This window comes from Anomaloglossus baeobatrachus, chromosome 6 (genome assembly GCF_048569485.1).
Source record: "Anomaloglossus baeobatrachus isolate aAnoBae1 chromosome 6, aAnoBae1.hap1, whole genome shotgun sequence".
Lineage (NCBI taxonomy): Eukaryota > Metazoa > Chordata > Amphibia > Anura > Aromobatidae > Anomaloglossus > Anomaloglossus baeobatrachus.
Genome location: NC_134358.1, coordinates 252642017 through 252663790, shown reverse-complemented (window position 1 = coordinate 252663790; position 21774 = coordinate 252642017). Strand labels below are relative to the sequence as shown.

At 48.7% G+C, this 21774-nt stretch overlaps 1 protein-coding gene across 4 annotated transcripts in view; it reads right to left on the bottom strand.

Annotated features, from left to right (window-relative positions):
• The window catches only part of LOC142243167 (uncharacterized), a 168210-nt gene that overhangs the window by 110319 nt on the left and 36117 nt on the right, over positions 1-21774 (bottom strand). For all 4 annotated transcript variants that reach the window (XM_075314800.1, XM_075314802.1, XM_075314801.1 and 1 more), the window contains 2 exons: positions 15615-15694; positions 14078-14122 (listed from right to left, as the gene is read on the bottom strand). In XM_075314800.1, coding sequence (XP_075170915.1) covers positions 14078-14122; positions 15615-15694 — 125 coding nt within the window. The remainder of the gene's footprint in view (positions 1-14077; positions 14123-15614; positions 15695-21774) is intronic.

The following is a 21774-nucleotide window of genomic DNA, read 5'->3' as shown; positions in this document are numbered from 1 at the left end:
GGGACTCCTATAGGGATTCTGAGAAGAAAATCATCGAAGAGCGCTGCGGATGCAAGTGCTACCTAATCTGGTAGTACAGCCTGTATCTCTAAATGCCTGCCAGGGGAAAAAATGTGGCCAAAGGGGTTCTGTAGAGGCAGGGCTACATGGCAGTGGTGTCTGGAATAATGGCGCCGAGGAGAGAGGAAGGGGGGGCGAGCGAGGCTGAAAAGTGCGGGCAAGTTCCTGCACAACTTAAGGGAGAGCTGAGGAGAGGCACAGCCTAGTGATAGGGCGGGCCTGCAAAAAGGGAGCACAATAAGCCTGCACTCGTGATTAGTCGGGGTGGTTGGGAGCATGTCTGTCTGAAGGAGTAAGCATCGGCTTAAGCTGGTGACTAAATTAATGGTTTTATCCGTCGGTGGGACCAGGGAACATAGGGTAAAAGCCTGAAAAGAGGCTAAAGAACCCTGCTGGGATGATCTGACTAACCCTATTACAATTATTTTACCAAGAATAAATATGTAAACAAAATTTTTATTTACTTTTTTTCCTTCTTCTATCTAGAGCCCACTGTGAACTGGGATCTGAGAGCAAGGGGAACATACCTGTCGTGAAGGCCCCAGAATCCATCTGCACAGCATGATAAGGAACATAATGTCTGTTGGGCAACTGGAAGGTACCGTCTCCATTCTTGGTACCATCTTCATCTTCCCTCCTTACACGTCAGGCTCCGGTGGGCAAGCGTTCAAGGGAAGGGAGGCAAGGACCGTCTGCCTATCCCTCTGTGCGGAGCCACAAACACTCTTGATCTGTTGAGTGGGGGGAGAGAGAGATATTGCGGAGGGTCCTGCCAGACAGAAACAGGGAAGAACAGTAGTGGTCCGCAACCCCACACTGTACAACCGGTCTCTAGGTGGGAGAGCAGGTTGAGCAGTTACATCCTGTCGCCCAAAGTCATATGCTGTATCTGGAAAAAAAATCATTAATAACACACAACAAATTGAAACCTAAGGTAGAGATGGGGCTGCCCCATGTCTGCCTCCTACGGACGCTAAGCTTAAACGGAACAGCTTGTCTCCAGTTGGTGGGTGTATACTACTGAGAAGGAGCTAACTTTATTTACAGCATAGTGTCAGCCTCCATGTGGCAGCAGCATACACTAATGGTTTCCTGCGTCCCCCCACGAACAGATAGAGAAATTCTGATTGTGTCACAAAAGCTGCAGCCAGTAATCTAAGGGACACATCATTGGATTCAGGATCTCTTTGCCTACATCATGCTGGTCTCATATGAGGTAGGAAAAACCTGCTGACAGAGTCCCTTTAAAGCAAAACAGATGTCTTAATTTTTATTTTAGAAATGAATGGTACACACGCAAATAAAAAAAAATCTGTAATATATCATGTCAGACAAATGTGCTTCTTTCTCTACCAGAAATGATCAGTCTTTATCAAATTTCTCAATTCTGAGGTTAAATCTGTATCCAGTGAAGACTTTCCCATTACTGAGATGGGAGTGGTTACTGAAACTTCACAATGCAATGTGTGAGATGGTGAAACAGCTCCCATTGTTCATGGCCAGAAATATGTACCTGGTTAAAGATGTGCATGGCAAGCCCCTGTATCACCTCACAAGCATAGTTTAGACGTATATATTTGTGTCTCATAAATGTGAACAGTATTTATTGTATGTAACTTTATAACCTGCAGCTGTCAGTAATGATGTGATAATACTTTATAAGGGACAAAAATGTCATTATTCAACCATAAGAGGACGCTGTTTCTCAGCACAGATGAAAGACTGCAATAGGTAGCTCAGATGGGGGCGGAGCTACAGGCTGATAAAAAGAAGTACATCACAGGAAGTGGAGGAGCAGCCATCTTGGAAGCGGTTGGCAGTTGGCAGTGAATGAATACAGAGACAGAGGACGTGCAGAAGAGGGAAGAGATAATATTTGCGACTAGAAATCTATCATCTTGATCAGAGCTGTGACACTGTATCCGTATCCTTACCAGATGGGAGAAGATTGCTGAAAGAACGCTTTTGTGAAGTTGATAGGACGTTGCCAAGGAGACAAGCCACAGTGACCCGCAGTACTGCTCAGTTGTTGGAGAGGCCTCTCATCTGACTGCGTATTTCAGACATATTGTCCAGAGCAGACCCGGGTCAATAAGATAAGTAAGGCCCACTGCGCCATCGCAGTGGGTAACCGGACACGCACCTCACATCGGTTTGGCGCCAGAATATTTGAGACTGAGGCAGGGCCTGTAGTTAGTTTAGTTAGGCTTAGTAACCCTGTCAGGCCACAGTTATTGCCACAATCACCATTTGGTACCATCGTTTCCACGGCTACATTATTTAAATCTTTGCCATTGAGGTTTCTCTGTGGACCACAACTACCTCACACCTGGATGTTACTAAGACTCATCACAGACTTTAGGGCATAATTGAGCTCATCCAGGAGGGAACTTGTGTTGAACAAAATATCTGTTATTTATTTAAGTTTTTATGCTCTTTGCTAAGCAGCCGTTGTATATAGTAAATTGTGTGGTTATTCAAGGTGAATCTTGGGAAGGATCCTCCATTAATGGGCACTATATTTATATTGGGGCAGGGGAATAGTCAATTTGGGGTTAGAGTAAATGTATTTTAAGTTTGTAAACTGTTGTGCTATACTGCGGGCGGCTTGTGTTTCACACCCATCCATTTTTTTTGTTTCATGTTTAAGGGTATTAATAGGTAGTTGGCAGTTGGAATATCCAGTCATGCCTGTAGGTAACATATAGTGTATATATTGTAGTTCACTCATGTTAAAAGGCGCCACGCTGTATAGCACGAGGGTCTCAGCTTATTCGCTGAGTGTTTGTGAATTTTCCCTGAGTGTCTTCCCCTGTTTGATTGTGTTCATATCCAAATTGTAGTAAAGTACCTTTGTTAGTTAATCTAGTTTTGGGGCCGTTTATTTCTCGTTCGTGACTTCGCTGTATCCTAAAGAGCCCACCCCGGTGCACGGCTTACAAATTTGGCGTAGTCGGCAGGATACAGCGACCGTTATGGACGGGAATGCGGCGGGAGTCAACTCACCGGCATTAGCAGCACCAGTCCAGGCCCCAGCACAGGCAAGCCAGCTTTCCCTAATGTCACCAGTGCAATCTGCCATGTCACCCCAGGTAGGGTACCTTCCAGCGGGGACTTTGTTTCCTCCCTTGGTTAGGTTTGATGGTAGCAACATCGGCCTTGAGGATTGGATGGAGAGGGTTCGGAGTGCAGTCAAGATGTGTAACCTGACTCCGGAATTACAGGCAGAAGTAGCTCTGAATGCCCTAGAGGGTGATGCCCGAAGGACACTGATGGTGCGCCCTGAATCCGAGAGAGACAACATTGAGAAGGTATTTACCCTGTTAGAGAGGGTCCATGGGGCCCGTGTGCAAGTGGCGCAGCTGAGAAGTGGATTCTTCAATCGGCTACAGCGTGAAGGAGAAACACTTGTGCGGTATGCAAACGCCTTGCAGGAAGCAATGCAGGAGATCCGGAGGCGTGACTCAGCGGGCATAGGCGCCTTTCAGGAGCTGGACAAGATCCTGAGGGACCAGTTCATTGCTGGGATAGCCAATAAGTCTTTACAGGATAAGCTCCGAGAGATGACTCGGAGCAACTCAACTCTGACATTTGATGACAGCTATCTAGCCGCTTTAGAACGGGAGGAGGAGTCAATTCCTGTGATCAAGAAGTGGGTGAGCAGTGCCCATATTGCAGAGGGTCAGAAAGGATCAGGAGAGGCGGCTGTCCTGAGGGATGTGATCCAGACTTTAACAGAACAAATGCAGGAACTTCAACTGAAGGTAACTCAGGTGTGCGACCGACCACTTCACGCACCACCAATAGCTCCGCGACCCCGAGTCTCTATGGCAACACCGGCCAGGAGGCGGAATTCCATGCGGTACGACACATTAAGATCACAACCCCACCGTGGGCCCCTATGTTGGTACTGTCAACAATTTGGCCATATCGCCAGAGACTGCTCTGCACAGATGGGAGCCGAGTGGGCGTTAAACTATCAGCCGCCGCAGTCAAGTCCAGTGTATGAAGAACACAACCTATAAGCCAGAAGCCCTGTAATAGAAGCCGAGTTCGAAGGTAAACGGTTACGCTGCCTAGTCGATACTGGGTCGGAATGCACGATTATGCCGCTGGAATTCTTTGAGAGATATTTTGGGCACTTGATGGAACCGGAAGATGGAAGTGTCATTAGGCTGACAGCTGCCAATAACAATGAGTTGGATGTACAAGGGATAGTCTGGATGCATATCCGATTGTTAGACCAGAGCATTGGCAAGAAGGGAGTTGTGCTCGTGAACCATCCGTCCCGGAGAGGATTGGACGTGACGCTGGGTATGAACGTGTTGAGAGATCTAGATCACCACATGTATGCCAAGGAAGGGCCTAAGTATTGGCAACGGGCTACCACGCATCGGCCGACACAGAAAGTTCTGCAGCAAATGGTGAGGAGCTGTAGCCTGCAAAAGAGCACCAGGCACGGTCAGCCAATCGGACGAGTGAGGGTACCGCTGAAGACTCAGGTGAAGATCCCACCACAACAGGAGCAAATATTGATGCTGCCTGTGGGTGCTGGGAGACGACTGAATGGGCTGGAGGTCTTGATTGAGCCTGTCACTCAAGGGGAAGCATCAACCCGAACGCTGGTAGCCCGGGCTCTTGTTACCGTAAAGAATGGGTGCGCACCTGTACGATGCATTAATGTCCTAGACAGTGAATTAACCATTCCTGGAAATACTCTGCTGGCCGAAGTCTATGTGCTTGATGGGGAAATTCTTCGGCGGAGGGATTTCACGCTACAGCCAGATAGGAGGTCAGCCTGGACTTATGCCGTAGGTGTCCAACAAAGAGCGACCCCGACAGCTGAATGGAATGGCCAAGTGATCATGTCTCTGATGGGAGTGGACCGCCGAACCCTCACTCCGGGGCAACAAAAGCTTCTCGAAGACACTCTTTGGGAATACCAGGAAGCGTTCTCAAGAAATGATGAAGACTTCGGGTGTACTTCCGCCATTGAGCACGAAATTCCTACCGGTGATGCTGCCCCAATCCGGGAACGCTATCGGCAAATCCCACCCAAGATGTATCAGGAGGTGAAAGATATGGTGGCCAGCATGTTGGAAAATCGGGTGATCCAAGAGAGCCAAAGTCCATGGGCAGCGCCAGTGGTCTTGGTGAGGAAGAAAGACGGATCTCTCCGATTCTGTGTTGACTACCGGAAACTGAATGCCCAGACTGTCCGGGATGCCTACCCTCTTCCACGGATCGAAGAGTCATTGTCCGCCCTAGGTCATGCAAAGTTTTTTTCAACTCTTGATTTGGCCAGCGGCTACTGGCAAGTACCAGTCGCCGAAAAGGACAAGGCGAAGACGGCTTTCATCTTACCCATGGGACTCTACGAGTTTAATCGCATGCCATTCGGCCTGTCCAATGCCCCGGGGACCTTTCAGCGGTTGATGGAGCACTGTCTGGGTGATCTCAACTTTGAGTCGGTATTGATATACCTGGATGACGTGATAGTGTTTGGAACTTCATTCAAGGATCACCTCCAGAAGTTGCGGCAGGTCTTGGGGCGGTTGCGAGACCATGGTCTCAAGATCAAGCCCAGGAAGTGTCAACTGTTTCAACATCGGATAGAGTACTTAGGACATGTGGTCACCACGGAGGGGGTACAGCCGGCCGCCAGTAAGGTGGAGGCCGTCCAGAAGTGGCCGCGACCGAATACCCTACGGGAAGTGCGGGCCTTTCTGGGTCTGGCCGGGTATTATCGAAGGTTTATACCCAAGTTTGCTCATCTGGCCGGCCCAATAAACGAGTTGCTGAGGGGCACGGCTGGGGAACCCAAGACTCGGCCCATCGAGTGGGGACCACGTCAGCAAGAAGCTTTTGAGTCACTGAAAAAGGCTTTAATGAGTGCCCCAATTCTGGCCTATGCGCGGTTTGATGCCCCATTCTTGTTATATACTGACGGGAGTTTACATGGTCTGGGGGCAGTACTATCTCACATGCAAGATGGACGTGAGAGAGTAATTGCTTATGGCAGTAGGTCTCTGAGGGAGTCAGAGCGCAACCCCGACAACTATAGTTCTTTTAAGTTGGAACTTTTGGCACTGGTATGGGCCATGACGGAAAAGTTCGCTGAGTATCTGACGGGTGCCGAAGTGACTGTAATGACTGATAATAACCCATTAGCACACTTAGGGAATGCCAAACTAGGAGCTCTTGAACAGAGGTGGATGGCTCGTCTTTCCAAGTACCAATACCACATCCAGTTTCGGTCAGGAAGGGAGAACAGCAATGCTGATGCACTCTCCCGAGTTCCTGTAGGATTGCCCACCCAGAAGGTTGATGAGGAGCTAGAGGACACTGAAACACCGAATCTCGGGCGATTACTTCTATTCCAGAACTTGGCACATTCAAGTGGGGTGGCTTCTGGGATGCCAATGGTGTTAGGGAAGACTTTGGATGATTGGGGGAGAGTCCAGGATGGCTGTCCGGACCTACGGCGAGTGAAAGAGTGGGTCCGGACCAAAGTCTGGCCACGGCCGGAAGAGAGGGCCTGTCTGACCACAGAAGGACAGAAGTTGCTGAGGCAGTGGGATAAACTAAATGTTATCCAGGGAGTCCTGTGCCGGACTGTATACTTAAAGTCTGAGTTGCAGTACCGACAACAGATTGTTATACCTATGTCTTTGGGATCAGAGGCTGCCCGGGAAGCCCATGAGAGGGGCGCCCATTTTGGGAGCGATAAAACCTACAAGTGGCTCCAACGACTAGTATATTGCCCTGACTTGACAGACATGGTAACTGAAGCATGTCTGAAGTGTCGAGCTTGCGGATTGAGTAAGAGCCCCGAACAACGGGCCCCTGTCCAGGCCATCTTCACGTCTGCACCCCTAGAAATCTTGATGATTGACTATGTACAGATTGGGTATTCTGCCTCAGGACACTCATACTGCCTGGTCATGACAGATCATTTTACAAAATATGCAGTGGCCGTACCCACCATTGACCAGACAGCAGAGTCAGCAGCTGAGGCAGTCTGTAAACACTTTATACAGGTGTTTGGGTGTCCAAAGAGGATTCATTCAGATCAGGGGGCATGCTTCCAGGGCACCCTGATGACTGAGCTGTACCAGCTTTATGGCATAGAGCGTTCCCGCACGACCCCATATCACCCGCAAGGGAATGGGGCATGTGAGCGATTCAATCGCACCTTGCTCCAGATGCTGCGGACTCTGGAGGACAGTCAAAAGGCTCGGTGGCCAGAATACTTACCCGAACTGATGTGGGCCTATAACAACAGGGTACACAGTACCACCGGTTACTCACCACATATGCTCATGTTCGGGAGAGCCGGACGGGAAATCGAGGATCTCCACATGCCTGATCCAATGCAGCCACCTCCGAGAAATACCAATGCATGGGCGCAAGAGCACCGGCGTCGGCTGAGAGCAGTACACAAAGTTGTGGGGGAGCGCCTCAAACAAGTGGTACACCCAAATCCGAGACCCGTGCAAAAAGATGAGTATGCTCCGGGTGACTGGGTGATGGTCAGGGCCAAAAAGCCAACTGGGAAGTTGGATGGACGGTGGGAGGCAATCCCATATGTGGTGAAAAGAAGGGTAGATCCTGCTATCCCAGTCTATGAGGTGGAGCCAGTGGGGAATGAGGGACCCTCACGGAACCTTCATCGTAACATGTTGAGACGCTGCACCTTTGAAGAGCCCAAGGCAACAGAGGAGGTGCCTATCCCTACTTTGAGTACTGTGGAAACCCCTTTAGTTGAGGAATGGTGGGTTGTCCCTGTCCCGGGAACAACTGAGGTTCCATCTGTGATAAGCTTGCCACCCAGGGAGGGAGTTGCGCAACCGGCATCCCCTCCCCCACTAAATATACTTGAACTCCCTAATCCTACGACCCTGCGTAGGACAACTAGGTCCAATGCTGGTGTACCTCCACAGCGCTATGCGCAAGACGAATTTGTATGGGAAGGGTTGCCGAGGACGTCAACCTCTAGTGGGGTGGCATGTGAGATGGTGAAACAGCTCCCATTGTTCATGGCCAGAAATATGTACCTGGTTAAAGATGTGCATGGCAAGCCCCTGTATCACCTCACAAGCATAGTTTAGACGTATATATTTATGTCTCATAAATGTGAACAGTATTTATTGTATGTAACTTTATAACCTGCAGCTGTCAGTAATGATGTGATAATACTTTATAAGGGACAAAAATGTCATTATTCAACCATAAGAGGACGCTGTTTCTCAGCACAGATGAAAGACTGCAATAGGTAGCTCAGATGGGGGCGGAGCTACAGGCTGATAAAAAGAAGTACATCACAGGAAGTAGAGGAGCAGCCATCTTGGAAGCGGTTGGCAGTTGGCAGTGAATGAATACAGAGACAGAGGACGTGCAAAAGGGAAGAGATAATATTTGTGACTAGAAATCTATCATCTTGATCAGAGCTGTGACACTGTATCCGTATCCTTACCAGATGGGAGAAGATTGCTGAAAGAACGCTTTTGTGAAGTTGATAGGACATTGCCAAGGAGACAAGCCACAGTGACCAGCAGTACTGCTCAGTTGTTGGAGAGGCCTCTCATCTGACTGCGTATTTCAGACATATTGTCCAGAGCAGACCCGGGTCAATAAGATAAGTAAGGCCCACTGCGCCATCGCAGTGGGTAACCGTGCACGCACCTCACATCGGTTTGGCGCCAGAATATTTGAGACTGAGGCAGGGCCTGTAGTTAGTTTAGTTAGGCTTAGTAACCCTGTCAGGCCACAGTTATTGCCACAATCACCATTTGGTACCATCGTTTCCACGGCTACATTATTTAAATCTTTGCCATTGAGGTTTCTCTGTGGACCACAACTACCTCACACCTGGATGTTACTAAGACTCATCACAGACTTTAGGGCATAATTGAGCTCATCCAGGAGGGAACTTGTGTTGAACAAAATATCTGTTATTTATTTAAGTTTTTATGCTCTTTGCTAAGCAGCCGTTGTATATAGTAAATTGTGTGGTTATTCAAGGTGAATCTTGGGAAGGATCCTCCATTAATGGGCACTATATTTATATTGGGGCAGGGGAATAGTCAATTTGGGGTTAGAGTAAATGTATTTTAAGTTTGTAAACTGTTGTGCTATACTGTGGGCGGCTTGTGTTTCACACCCATCCATTTTTTTTGTTTCATGTTTAAGGGTATTAATAGGTAGTTGGCAGTTGGAATATCCAGTCATGCCTGTAGGTAACATATAGTGTATATATTGTAGTTCACTCATGTTAAAAGGCGCCACGCTGTATAGCACGAGGGTCTCAGCTTATTCGCTGAGTATTTGTGAATTTTCCCTGAGTGTCTTCCCCTGTTTGATTGTGTTCATATCCAAATTGTAGTAAAGTACCTTTGTTAGTTAATCTAGTTTTGGGGCCGTTTATTTCTCGTTCGTGACTTCGCTGTATCCTAAAGAGCCCACCCCGGTGCACGGCTTACAAATGGACCCCTTTTGTTCAGAGGATTGGTGAAGGGTTTGTAACCCCACCAATGATAAAGTGATGGCACATCATAGCAATACACCGTCACTTTTTAAGATTTGAGTACTTTTTTTTTTTACACCAACTTTTTATTAAATAAATATATATATACTAGATGGTGGCCCGATTCTAGCGCATCGGGTATTCTAGAATATGTATGTAGTTTATTTATGAAGATTTAAGAATAATGCAATGAATATACAGGGTAAATATATACAGGTTCTGTGACAGTCTGTGTCACGTTGCTAAGGCCGCAGTCAGGTATCTAAGGCCCCTGCCCGCACCACTCCGTCAACAACACCCACATCCAATCCGGAAGCAGCTGAGCAGAGAGGTGGGCGGGACATGTCGAGGAGGAAATAGGAAGCAGCCACATCTCCCAGCCTGCAGGACCAGCGAGGGGAGGGAGAAAGTACTACAGAGGATGAAGAGAGAAGAAAGTGCAAGGTGAGTATAATCGTTTTTTGTTTTCTTTTTACTGTGTGCTGGAGGCTGCTGCTGGGGTGTATATAAAGGCTGCTGGGGTGTACATAGAGGCTGCTGGGGTGTACATAGAGGCTGCTGGGGTGTACATAGAGGCTGCTGGGGTGTACATAGAGGCGTCTGTGTGCGGAGGCGTCTGTGTGCAGCGAAGCATGGTTCAAATTCCGCACCAATTCGTGGCCGGACTAGGCCAGTCGCTGATTGCGCCCAACCAATCAGCGACGCGGGATTTCTGTTACAGACAGACAGAATTAGACAATTATATATATAGATGCTGGTAATGTAGTGTGAGTGTGATAATATACTCACCCTACAGCTGCTTTCTCATGGATCCAGCACCGGTCGTCTCTGCTTCTCACTGACGTCCCGTCTCTTCAGACTGGCCGGATCACGCTGTGCCCTGCATAGCCCGCAAGTCTCTTTAAGAGTGAAAGCCTATGGAGCGTCAGAATGAGGTAACATAGGCGTTCATTGCAAAACTGACTTCTGGCTCCTGCAAAGTGCATAAAACAAGCCGACTAGTCAGGATTGTGGTGACGTCACAGAGAAGCCCAGCACTGGACACCAGCAGTAGGTGAGTATATCATCACACTCGCACTACATTACATGCATGTACTCACACACTTAATGAATAAAAAAGTTACTGGGAGTGCTTCTTTAACCCCTTCACCCCCGGCCACTAAAACACCCTAATGACCGGGCCATTTTTTGCAATTCTGACCAGTGTCACTTTGACAGGTTATAACTCTGGAACGCTTCAACGGATCCTGGCGATTCTGAGATTGTTTTTTCGTGACATATTGTACTTCATGTCAGTGGTAAATTAAGGCCGATATTTTTTGCGTTTATTTGTGAAAATTTAGGAAATTTCGCAATTTTCAAACTTTGAAAATTTATGCCCATAAATCTGAGAGATATGTCACACAAAATAGTTACTAAATAACATTTCCCACTTGTCTACTTTACACCAGCGCAATTTTCGAAACAAATTTTTTTTCCGTTAGGAAGTTAGAAGGGGTCAAAGGTCATCAGCAAATTCTCATTTTTCCAACAAAATTTACAAAATAAATTTTTTTTAGGGACCACATTACATTTGAGGTGACTTTGAGAGGCCGAGGTGACAGAAAATACCCAAAAGTGACCCCATTCTAAAAACTACACCCCTCACACTGCTCTAAACCACATCCAATAAGTTTATTAACCCTTTAGGTGCTTCACAGGAACCAAAGCAATGGGGAAGGAAAAAATGAAAATTTTACTTTTTAACACAAAAATGTTACTTTAGCCATAAAATTTTCATTTTTACAAGGGAGAAAAGAGAAAGTACACAATACAATTTATTGTGCATGTTCTCCTGAGTACGCAGATACCTCATATGTGGTGGAAATCAAATGTTTGGGCACATGGCAGGGCTCGGAAGGCAAGGAGCGCCATTTGAATTTTTGAACGCAAAATTAGCTGCACTCATTAGCGGACGCCATGTGGGGTATGAAAACCCCCTGAGGTGCCTAAACAATGGAGCTCCCCCACAAGTCACCCCATTTTGGAAACTAGAGCCCTCAAATAATTGTTCTAGATGTTTGGTGAGCACTTTGAACACCTGGGGGCTTCACAGAAGTTTATAGCGTTGAGCCGTGAAAAGAAAAAAAATTTTTTTTACCACAAAACGGTTGCTTCAACTAGGTACCTTTTTTGTTCACAAGGCTATCAGGAAAAAATGCACCATAAAATGTATTGTGCATTTTCTCCTGAGTACGCAGATACCTCATATGTGGTGGAAAGTAATTGTTTGGGCGCATGGCGGGGCTCAGAAGAGAAGGAGCGCCATTTGACAGCAAAATTGGTTGGAATCATTAGCGGACGCCATGTCACGTTTGGAGACCCCCTATGGTGCCTAAACAGTGGAGCTCCCCCACAAGTCACCCCATTTTGGAAACTAGAGCCCTCAAATAATTGTTCTAGATGTTTGATGTGCACTTTGAACACCTGGGGGCTTCACAGAAGTTTATAGCGTTGAGCCGTGAAAAGAAAAAAAATTTTTTTTACCACAAAACGGTTGCTTCAACTAGGAAGCTTTTTTTTCACAAGGCTATCAGGAAAAAATGCACCATAAAATGTATTGTGCATTTTCTCCTGAGTACGCAGATACCTTATATGTGGTGGAAAGTAATTGTTTGGGCGCATGGCGGGGCTCAGAAGAGAAGGAGCGCCATTTGACTTTTCAAACGCACAGACGCAGTGCACTGATCGGCGGCTGCAGGACGCACGGTCGGATGCGATAAAAAAAAGTCGTGAATACGGAAAAAAGTCACGCCAAAAACTGACCACGGATGCAGATCCGTTATCTGCAACCCTGATCAGCGCTTGGCGGGACGCACGGACGGATGCGATACAAAAAGCGTCGGGGATACGGAAAAAAAAGTCACGCCAAAAATTGAGCAGGGATGCCGATCCGTTATCTGCATCCCTGATCAGCGCTTGGCGGGACGCACGGACGGATGCGATACAAAAAGCGTCGGGGATACGGAAAAAAAAGTCACGCCAAAAATTGAGCAGGGATGCCGATCCGTTATCTGCATCCCTGATCAGCGCTTGGCAGGACGCACGGACGGATGAGGTGTAAAAATGGACAGGGGATACGGAAAAAAAAAAAAAAAGTTATACTCAGTACCCAGAGGACTAGCAGGAGGATCACTGACCAGAAGAGCTGCAGAGGAACAGATGGCAGAGAGATGGACAGCTTTACAGGAGCAGCAGGCAGATCAGCAGAATGCCCAGGAAGGACCCAGCGATGGACGCAGATGTGATCAGGCCGGTGAAGACAGGTAAGAGGACGTCGGGGGAGAGCAGAGGGGGAGAGGGGGGGGTGAGAGCAGAGGGGGGGTTGAGAGCAGAGGGGGGGGGAGAGCAGAGGGGGAGGGGGGAGAGCAGAGGGGGAGACCGGAGAGGGAGCTGCAGAAGCAGAATAGAGATAATGGGGGAGGCAGTCAAATCGCGGGGGGAGCGAAACGGGATGTGGGGGGGGGCACGGCAGGGGCTATCACGGCAGCGCGCAGGGGCACTACGGGAGCGCGCACGGGCTGCAAAGTGAGCACAGTACTCACGTGCAGCAGCAGCAGATCGCAGATCGCAACAGGGAAGCACATTGGCAGGGGGCAGATCACAGCAGGGAAGCACATGGCAGGGGGCAGATCACAGCAGGGAAGCACATAGCAGGGGGCAGATCGCAGCAGGAGGCAGATCGCAGCAGGGCGGCACATCAGGGAGCATGCAGGGGCCATCACGGGAAGCGCGCAATACTCACGTGGAGCCGGAGCGGCGGTGACATCGGCGGCGGCAGCAGCGGTGGCGTGGTACCACAGGTACCAGCCACTGCACGCTGCAGACATGTTGGGGGAGGGCTCACAGGCCAGCACAGGCCTGGGGAGGGCGGCCACCGGCAGATCAGACCGCCCCACTGCACACTGATTGGAGCGATTGCGCGTCATAGCACGATCGCTCCAATCAGTGCTGCAGGGGCTGGGGGCGGCATGTTTGAGGTCCACCTATGATATGCTGCTGCAGCTGCGGCATCTCATAGCTGGATCTCACAGGATCGCACTAATTCGGGCATTATTTTTGCCGAAATTAGTGCGATCGATGTGGTTGGCGGTTCAGATTTGAACAGCCAATCACATCGATCGTCGATAGGGGGTGGCGATGCCGCCCCCCCTGGGGTCAAGCAAAGGTCCCCTGCTGTAAGAAACAGCAGGGGACATCATTTGAAAGCCGTTGCTATGGCCACAGCAATCAAATGAAGTTTAGGCAGTAAAATTACGTCCCTGGTCGTTAAGTCACGTTAAAATAGGACGTAATTTTAGTGCCCGCGGTCGTGAAGGGGTTAAATACTAGAAAACCTGAGGGTATGGCAAAATGTCAGTTTCCTAGTAGCATAAACTGCACTGAGTTTTCTGAGCTCTTATCTATCATCATGTCCAAGGTTAAGGATCAGAAATTAAAATGGAATCTTACTGCCACAATTGCTTCATCTTCTTCCTCACTCCTGGTTCCATGTTACTAAAAAAAACAGCATACAACTTTTCACTACTTCAAAAATGTGATAACATCCAATAAAAAAATTAACAATGATCTAATGACATGACAATAACAATATAGTAAATTAAAGGGGTTGTCTCATTAATGGCATTGGCAGTACACTGCCAGTAGACACCGCCAATAGGTGAGTGGCACGAGTCTGACTGTTGTTACCACCCAAAATGAAGTGGGAATAGTGAAGCATGGTGCCCTTTGTATATAGGAGACTGGGTGCTTATGTGACTACCCAGAGAAAGCAACAAAACTCTAAAGGCCCAGTCACACACAACGACTTACCAGCGATCCCAAAAATGATGTAACCTGATAGGGATCGCTGGTAAGTCGCTGGGAGGTCGCAGGTGAGATGTCACACAGTCAGATCTTACCAGCGATGCACGAACAATACAGGTCGCACTAGCGACCTGTATAACGATCTAAGCAGTCACTGTGACCCTGTCACACAGTGTCAAACACAGCGATGTGTCCTGCACAGCAGGACATCGCCTTTGAAGAAAATGGCCTGGACCATTCTGCAACGACCGGTGACCTCACAGCAGGGGCCTGATCGCTGGTAGATGTCACACATAACAAGATCGCTAACGGGATCGCTACCGCGTCACAGAAACCGTGACTCAGCAGCGATCTCGCTGGCGATCTCGTTATGTGTGACAGTATCTTAAGGCTGCTGTAACCCTTTGAGCAACCAAGAGTAATCAAAGCAGTCAGGCCCTGATAATCAAATATTTATAACATATCCAAGAAATATGCACTAACGTCGTTATGCAGTCACGTCATTTTGCCCTCCTTAACTTCCTCCGTTGTTTAGTTCATGCAACATGAATCCCTAGTGATTCTATAAAGCTAAAACCCTAGTATTTAAGTAATAGAAAAACACTTTTTCCAGTTGAAATTAGTTTTTTTTAGCATTACAAAGGTTGTGTATGCCTTTTTTGCCAATGGATGGATGGTGGAATCATTCTATTAGATGATTACGAGACATGTGAACATAGCCTTAATCTTCAGTAACCTTCTGCTTAAATCCATGGCTTCCACCTTCGGAGGTGGCACTGGATAATGGTTTAACTACGCTCTTCTACCCAGTAGTGGCACTCACCGCAGTTTCATTGATGGTATGGCTTGCCCTGATGTCACGAGGAAATCTCATGTCTGTGCGGTGATAGACAGCTCCCCAGTTGTGCATTGAAACTGGTTGTATGTCACCCAGCTTCATTTTTAATCTAGGAAGCAGTATACCCAATGTACAAACCAAGAAGCTGGTTGCCAGCACAGAGAGCAGCATCACATCTGGGCAGACTAGACCATCCATAAAACTATGGTGGGTGTCACTACTGATCGGAGGCGTTTACCTTTACAGAATCATGTTAGGTATGCAAAGTACATGATCTGTATGGAAACAGAGACAGTTTAGTAAGGTAAAATGATGTGGCAAGAACCCTTTAAGAAAACCACTTACCAGTTTAGTATGTCCACCGTGTTTGTCTCCATGGGTAGCACACTGAAATGCTGAACTGTGAGGTAAAATTCACATTTTCTCTAAAAAAGAAAAAAAAAAAAGATAGATAGATAAGCAGAAATTATGAAAATGTACAGCAAGTAATAGAAATGATTAGTCTAGGTATGTAGATAGCAGCAGAGAGCTGCATATAGAAAAAAAAATTGCATAGCTTTATCTTTGTTATAGATCTGTTACTGATAAAGGTTTAACCCCTTAACAACCGCGGGCAGTAAAGTTACGTCCTAGCGGTCATAGTGTTAATCCCCACCGGCTGCTGCGGGCTGTCAGTGGGGATCCGCACACGTTAGCTGATTTGTACAGCTGACATGTGTGCCTTGCAGGCATGAGTGGAATCGTTAACCACCTATACCTATTAACCCCTTTAACCCATTTAAAATCTTTAACCATTTTAATGGTGATCACGGTAAAGGTTTACTCATCGCCTGCCACCGGAAGACAAGTGACGTGATCATGTGGATCTGATGGTTGACATGGAATCACAGGGTCCTGTGATGACTCCTGAAGCTCACATGACTCAGGTCTTGTAACCAGCAGCTGAGTGCTATGTGAGACAGGAGATTATCATTTCTCCCGATCTGAGTGGTGCTGCTCTGATCGGGAGAAAAGAATAAGTGATCAGACAGCTGATGCTTATAGTCCCCTAGGGGGGGGGGGGGGGTCTAGTAAAATAAAAAAAAGTTAAAAAAAAAAAAGTTTGAAAAATTCAAGTAAAAAACAAAAAACCTAAAAGTTCAAATCACCCCTCCTTTCGTCCCATTGAAAATTAAAGGGTTACAAATTAAGAAATATACACACATTTGATATTGCCGCATTCACAAATGCCCAATCTCAAAATATAAAAATCAATTAATCTGATTGGTAAACGGCGTACCAGCAAAAAAAATTCCAAACGCCAAAGAAGGGAATTTTGTTTACTTACCGTAAATTCCTTTTCTTCTAGCTCCAATTGGGAGACCCAGACAGTGGGTGTATAGCTACTGCCTCTGGAGGCCGCACAAAGAACTACACTTAAAAGTGTAAGGCCCCTCCCCTTCTGGCTATACACCCTCCCGTAGGAGTACAGATTCCTCAGTTTTAGTACCAAAGCAAGAAGGAGGAAAGCCAATAACAGTTTCAAAAACAAATTCAATCCGATAACTAGATCGGAGAACTTAAGAAACAACGTGAACAACATGTGCACCCGAAAAAAACGAAACCCTAAAAACAGATAGGGCGGGTGCTGGGTCTCCCAATTGGAGCTAGAAGAAAAGGAATTTACGGTAAGTAAACAAAATTCCCTTCTTCTTTTTCGCTCCTAATTGGGAGACCCAGACAGTGGGACGTCCAAAAGCAGTCCCTGGGTGGGTAAAAAGATACCACATGAACGGGCTGTCATACAGCCTCTTCCTACAGGTGGGCCACCGCCGCCTGGAGGACCTGTCTACCTAGGCTGGCGTCTGCCGAAGCGTAGGTATGCACTTGATAGTGTTTGGTAAACGTGTGCAGACTCGACCAGGTAGCCGCCTGGCACACTTGCTGAGCCGTAGCCTGATGCCTCAACGCCCAGGACGCACCAACGGCTCTGGTAGAATGGGCCTTCAGTCCAGATGGAATCTGAAGCCCAGCAGAACGGTATGTGTGAAGAATTGGTTCCTTGATCCACCGCGCCAGGGTGGATTTGGAAGCTTGCGATCCCTTATGCTGACCAGCGACTAGGACAAAGAGCGCATCCGAACGGCGTAGAGGCGCCGTGCGAGAAATGTAAATCCTGAGTGCTCTCACCAGGTCCAACAGATGTAAACCCTTTTCAAATTGGTGAACTGGATGCGGACACAAAGATGGCAAAGTGATATCCTGATTGAGATGAAAGGAAGAAACCACCTTGGGAGAAAACTCTGGAATTGGACGCAGTACTACCTTGTCTTGGTGAAATACCAGGAAGGGAGATTTGCAAGATAACGCCGCCAGCTCGGACACTCTTCGAAGAGACGTGACCGCTACAAGAAAAACTACCTTTTGTGAAAGCCGAGAAAGGGGAACCTCTTTCAAAGGCTCGAAAGGCGGCTTTTGAAGAGCAAGGAGAACCTTGTTCAGATCCCAGGGTTCCAATGGCCGTCTGTAAGGAGGAACGATATGACAAACTCCTTGGAGAAACGTGCGTACTTTAGAAAGCTGTGCCAAGCGCTTCTGAAAGAATACGGATAACGCGGAGACTTGACCCTTAAGCGAGCTAAGGGACAAACCTTTTTCCAACCCAGACTGCAGGAAGGAAAGAAAAATTGGCAATGCAAATGGCCAGGGAGAAAACCCTTGAGCCAAGCACCACGCTAAGAATATCTTCCACGTCCTGTGATAGATCTTAGCTGAGGATGGTTTTCTAGCCTGTCTCATTGTGGCAACAACTCCCTGAGATAAACCTGAGGCCGCTAGGATCCAGGACTCAATGGCCACACAGTCAGGTTCAGGGCCGCAGAATTCAGATGGAAAAACGGCCCTTGAGACAGCAGATCTGGACGGTCTGGTAGTGCCCACGGTTGGCCTACCGTGAGATGCCACAGATCCGGGTACCACGACCTTCTTGGCCAATTTGGAGCGACGAGTATGGCTCGCTGGCAGTCGGACTTGATTTTCCGGAGAACTCTGGGTAACAATGCTAGAGGTGGGAACACATAGGGGAGTCGGAATTGCGACCAATCCTGAACCAACGCGTCTGCCGCCAGCGCTCGGTGATCGTGAGACCGTGCCATGAAAACTGGGACCTTGTTGTTGTGCCGTGACGCCATCAGATCGACGTCCGGCGACCCCCAGCGGCAACAGATCTGTTGAAACACGTCCGGGTGAAGGGACCATTCTCCTGCGTCCATGCCCTGGCGACTGAGAAAGTCTGCTTCCCAGTTTTCCACGCCTGGGATGTGAACTGCAGATATGGTGGACGCTCTGCTTTCCACCCACGTCAAAATCCGCTGGACTTCTTGAAAAGCTTGGCGACTGCGTGTTCCCCCTTGGTGGTTGATGTACGCCACCGCCGTGGAATTGTCCGACTGAATCCGAATCTGCTTGCCTTCCAGCCATTGTTGGAAGGCACGCAGGGCAAGATAGATTGCTCTGATTTCCAGAACATTGATCTGCAAGGTGGACTCTTCCTGAGTCCACGTCCCCTGATCCCTGTGGTGGAGAAACACCGCTCCCCACCCTGATAGGCTCGCATCTGTCGTGACCACTGCCCAGGACGGGGGAAGGAACGACTTTCCCTGTGACAATGAGTTGGGGAGAAGCCACCAACGTAGAGAGTCCTTGGCAGTCTGAGAGAGGGAGACAGTCCTGTCGAGGGACGTCGAATTCCCATCCCATTGGCGCAGAATGTCCCATTGGAGAGGGCGCAGATGAAACTGCGCGAACGGGACTGCCTCCATTGCTGCTACCATCTTTCCTAGGAAATGCATGAGGCGCCTCAGTGAATGCGACTGGCTCTGAAGAAGAGATTGCACTCCAGTCCGTAGCGAGCACTGCTTGTCCAGTGGAAGCCTCACTATCGCTGATAGAGTATGAAACTCCATGCCAAGATAAGTCAGAGATTGGGTCGGGGTTAGATGAGACTTTGGAAAGTTGATAATCCACCCGAAAGTCTGGAGAGTGTCTAGCGCCACCTTCAGACTGTGTTGGCATGCTTCTTGAGAGGATGCCTTTATAAGCAGGTCGTCTAGGTACGGGATGACCGAGTGACCCTGCGAGTGCAGAACAGCTACTACTGCTGCCATGACTTTGGTGAAGACCCGGGGGGCTGTTGCCAGACCGAAGGGTAACGCTACGAACTGTAGGTGCTCGTCGTGTATGACGAAGCGTAGGAAACGCTGATGCTCTGGTGCAATCGGCACGTGGAGATACGCATCTTTGATGTCTATTGATGCTAGAAAATCTCCCTGAGACATTGAGGCTATGACGGAGCGTAGGGATTCCATCCGGAACCTCCTGACTTTTACGTGTCTGTTGAGCAACTTCAGATCCAGGACGGGACGATACGATCCGTCCTTTTTTGGGACCACAAACAGATTGGAGTAAAAACCGTGACCCTGTTCCTGAAGAGGGACGGAGGTCACCACTCCTTCCGCCTTTAGAGCGGCCACCGCCTGCAACAGAGCATCGGCTCGGTCTGGTGGTGGAGAAGTTCTGAAGAAACGAGTTGGCGGACGAGAACCGAACTCTATCCTGTACCCGTGAGATAGAATATCTCTCACCCAACGGTCTTTGACATTTGCTAGCCAAATGTCGCCAAAGTGGGACAGCCTCCCACCGACCGCGGGTGTGGGCATCGGAGACCGCAAGTCAGGAGGACGTCGTTTTGGCAACGGTTCCTCCGGCTGGTCTTTTTGGGCGTGACTGAGACCTCCAAGAATTTGAACGTCTCTGGTCCTTTTGAGTCTTTTTTGACGAGGCGAATTGGGACCTGCCCTGTCCTCGAAAGGACCGATAACCAGACTGACCCCTCCTCTGTTGGGGCTTGTTTTGTCTGTGTTGCGGTAAGGAAGAGTCCTTACCCTTGGAGTGTTTGATGATTTCATCCAAACGCTCTCCAAACAATCGGTCACGAGAAAAAGGCAAATTGGTTAAGCACTTCTTGGAATGAGAATCTGCTTTCCAATGTCTCAACCACAGAGCCCTACGCAAAACAACTGAGTTGGCTGACGCCACTGCCGTGCGGCTTGTAGCGTCAAGAACAGCATTAATCGCGTACGACGCGAATGCCGCCATTTGCGAGGTCAATGGTGCTACCTGCGGGGCAAATGCACGTGTGACTGAGTCGACTCGCGCAAGCCCGGCCGTGATAGCTTGGAGTGCCCATACGGCCGCAAAAGAAGGCGCTAATGACGCTCCAATCGCTTCATAGATGGATTTCAGCCAGAGCTCCATCTGCCTGTCAGTGGCATCTTTAAGTGCCGCTCCATCTTCAACAGCAACCAAGGATCTGGCTGCAAGCCTGGAAATTGGAGGATCCACTTTTGGACACTGGGTCCAACCCTTGACCACTTCAGAGGGAAAAGGGTAGCGTGTATCTTTAAGTCGTTTAGGAAAACGCCTTTTAGGATAAGCGTGGGGTTTCTGGATTGCGTCTCTGAAGTCAGCGTGGTCCAGAAAAGTGCTTAATGTACGCTTAGGGTATCTGAAATGGATTCTCTCGTGCTGCGAAGCTGACTCCTCTACAGGAGGAGCTGGTGGGGAAATATTCAACATCTTATTGATGTTAAATATAAGATCATTAACTATGGCGTCACCATCTGGTGTATCTAGATTGAGAGCGGTCCCAGGATCAGAATCCTGATCAGTTAAGTCCGCCTCATCACCCATAGATTCATCCCGCTGGGATCCAGACCATTGAGATGAATGTGAAGGCCCGTCATAACGAGCCCGCTTAGGCTGCCCGGGGCCATCGTCCGAGTCAGAGTCTTCACCCTGAGGTGTAGATGCCCGTCCCGGAGCTAGGAGCTGAGGGGGACCAGGGGGCAATACATGCACAGTGTCCGTGGTCTGAAGTACAGGCCTAGCTCGCAATGTGTCAAGAATTTGTGACATAGTGAGAGACATTCTGTCAGCAAAAGCTGCAAACTCAGTCCCTGTCACCTGGACAGCATTCACAGGTGGTACACCCTGGGACACGTCCAGCAGAGGTCCCGACTGTGCAAGCGCCGCAGGGGCCGAGCACTGCACACAATGGGGGTCCGTGGAGCCTGCCGGTAGAAAAGTCCCACATGCGGTGCAGGAAGCATACAATGTCTGTGCCTTGGCACCCTTGCGTTTTACGGGCGACATGCTGCTGGCTCTCTGCATGTGAGAGAGTCTATAGCCAAAGGGCGACCAGCGCTATGCAATACCAAGTATTTGTAGCCACAAAATACTAAGGATACTACGAGCACAAGAGGGGGTGAGCCCACTGGGCTGCTTACCGCCCGCTGAACAGCGGGTAAGAGGCTGCAGAATGCCTTGTCTGGGTCTCCCCGGCTCCCCTCTGCAGCTCAGCGTGTCAGCAAGAATGGCTGCAGGCTTCTGTGGAGAGGGGCGGTCCGTGGGAGTTCCCAAACAAAAGTGCGGGAACAGTGTCCCCTCTGTGCTGACTGTGAGGGCT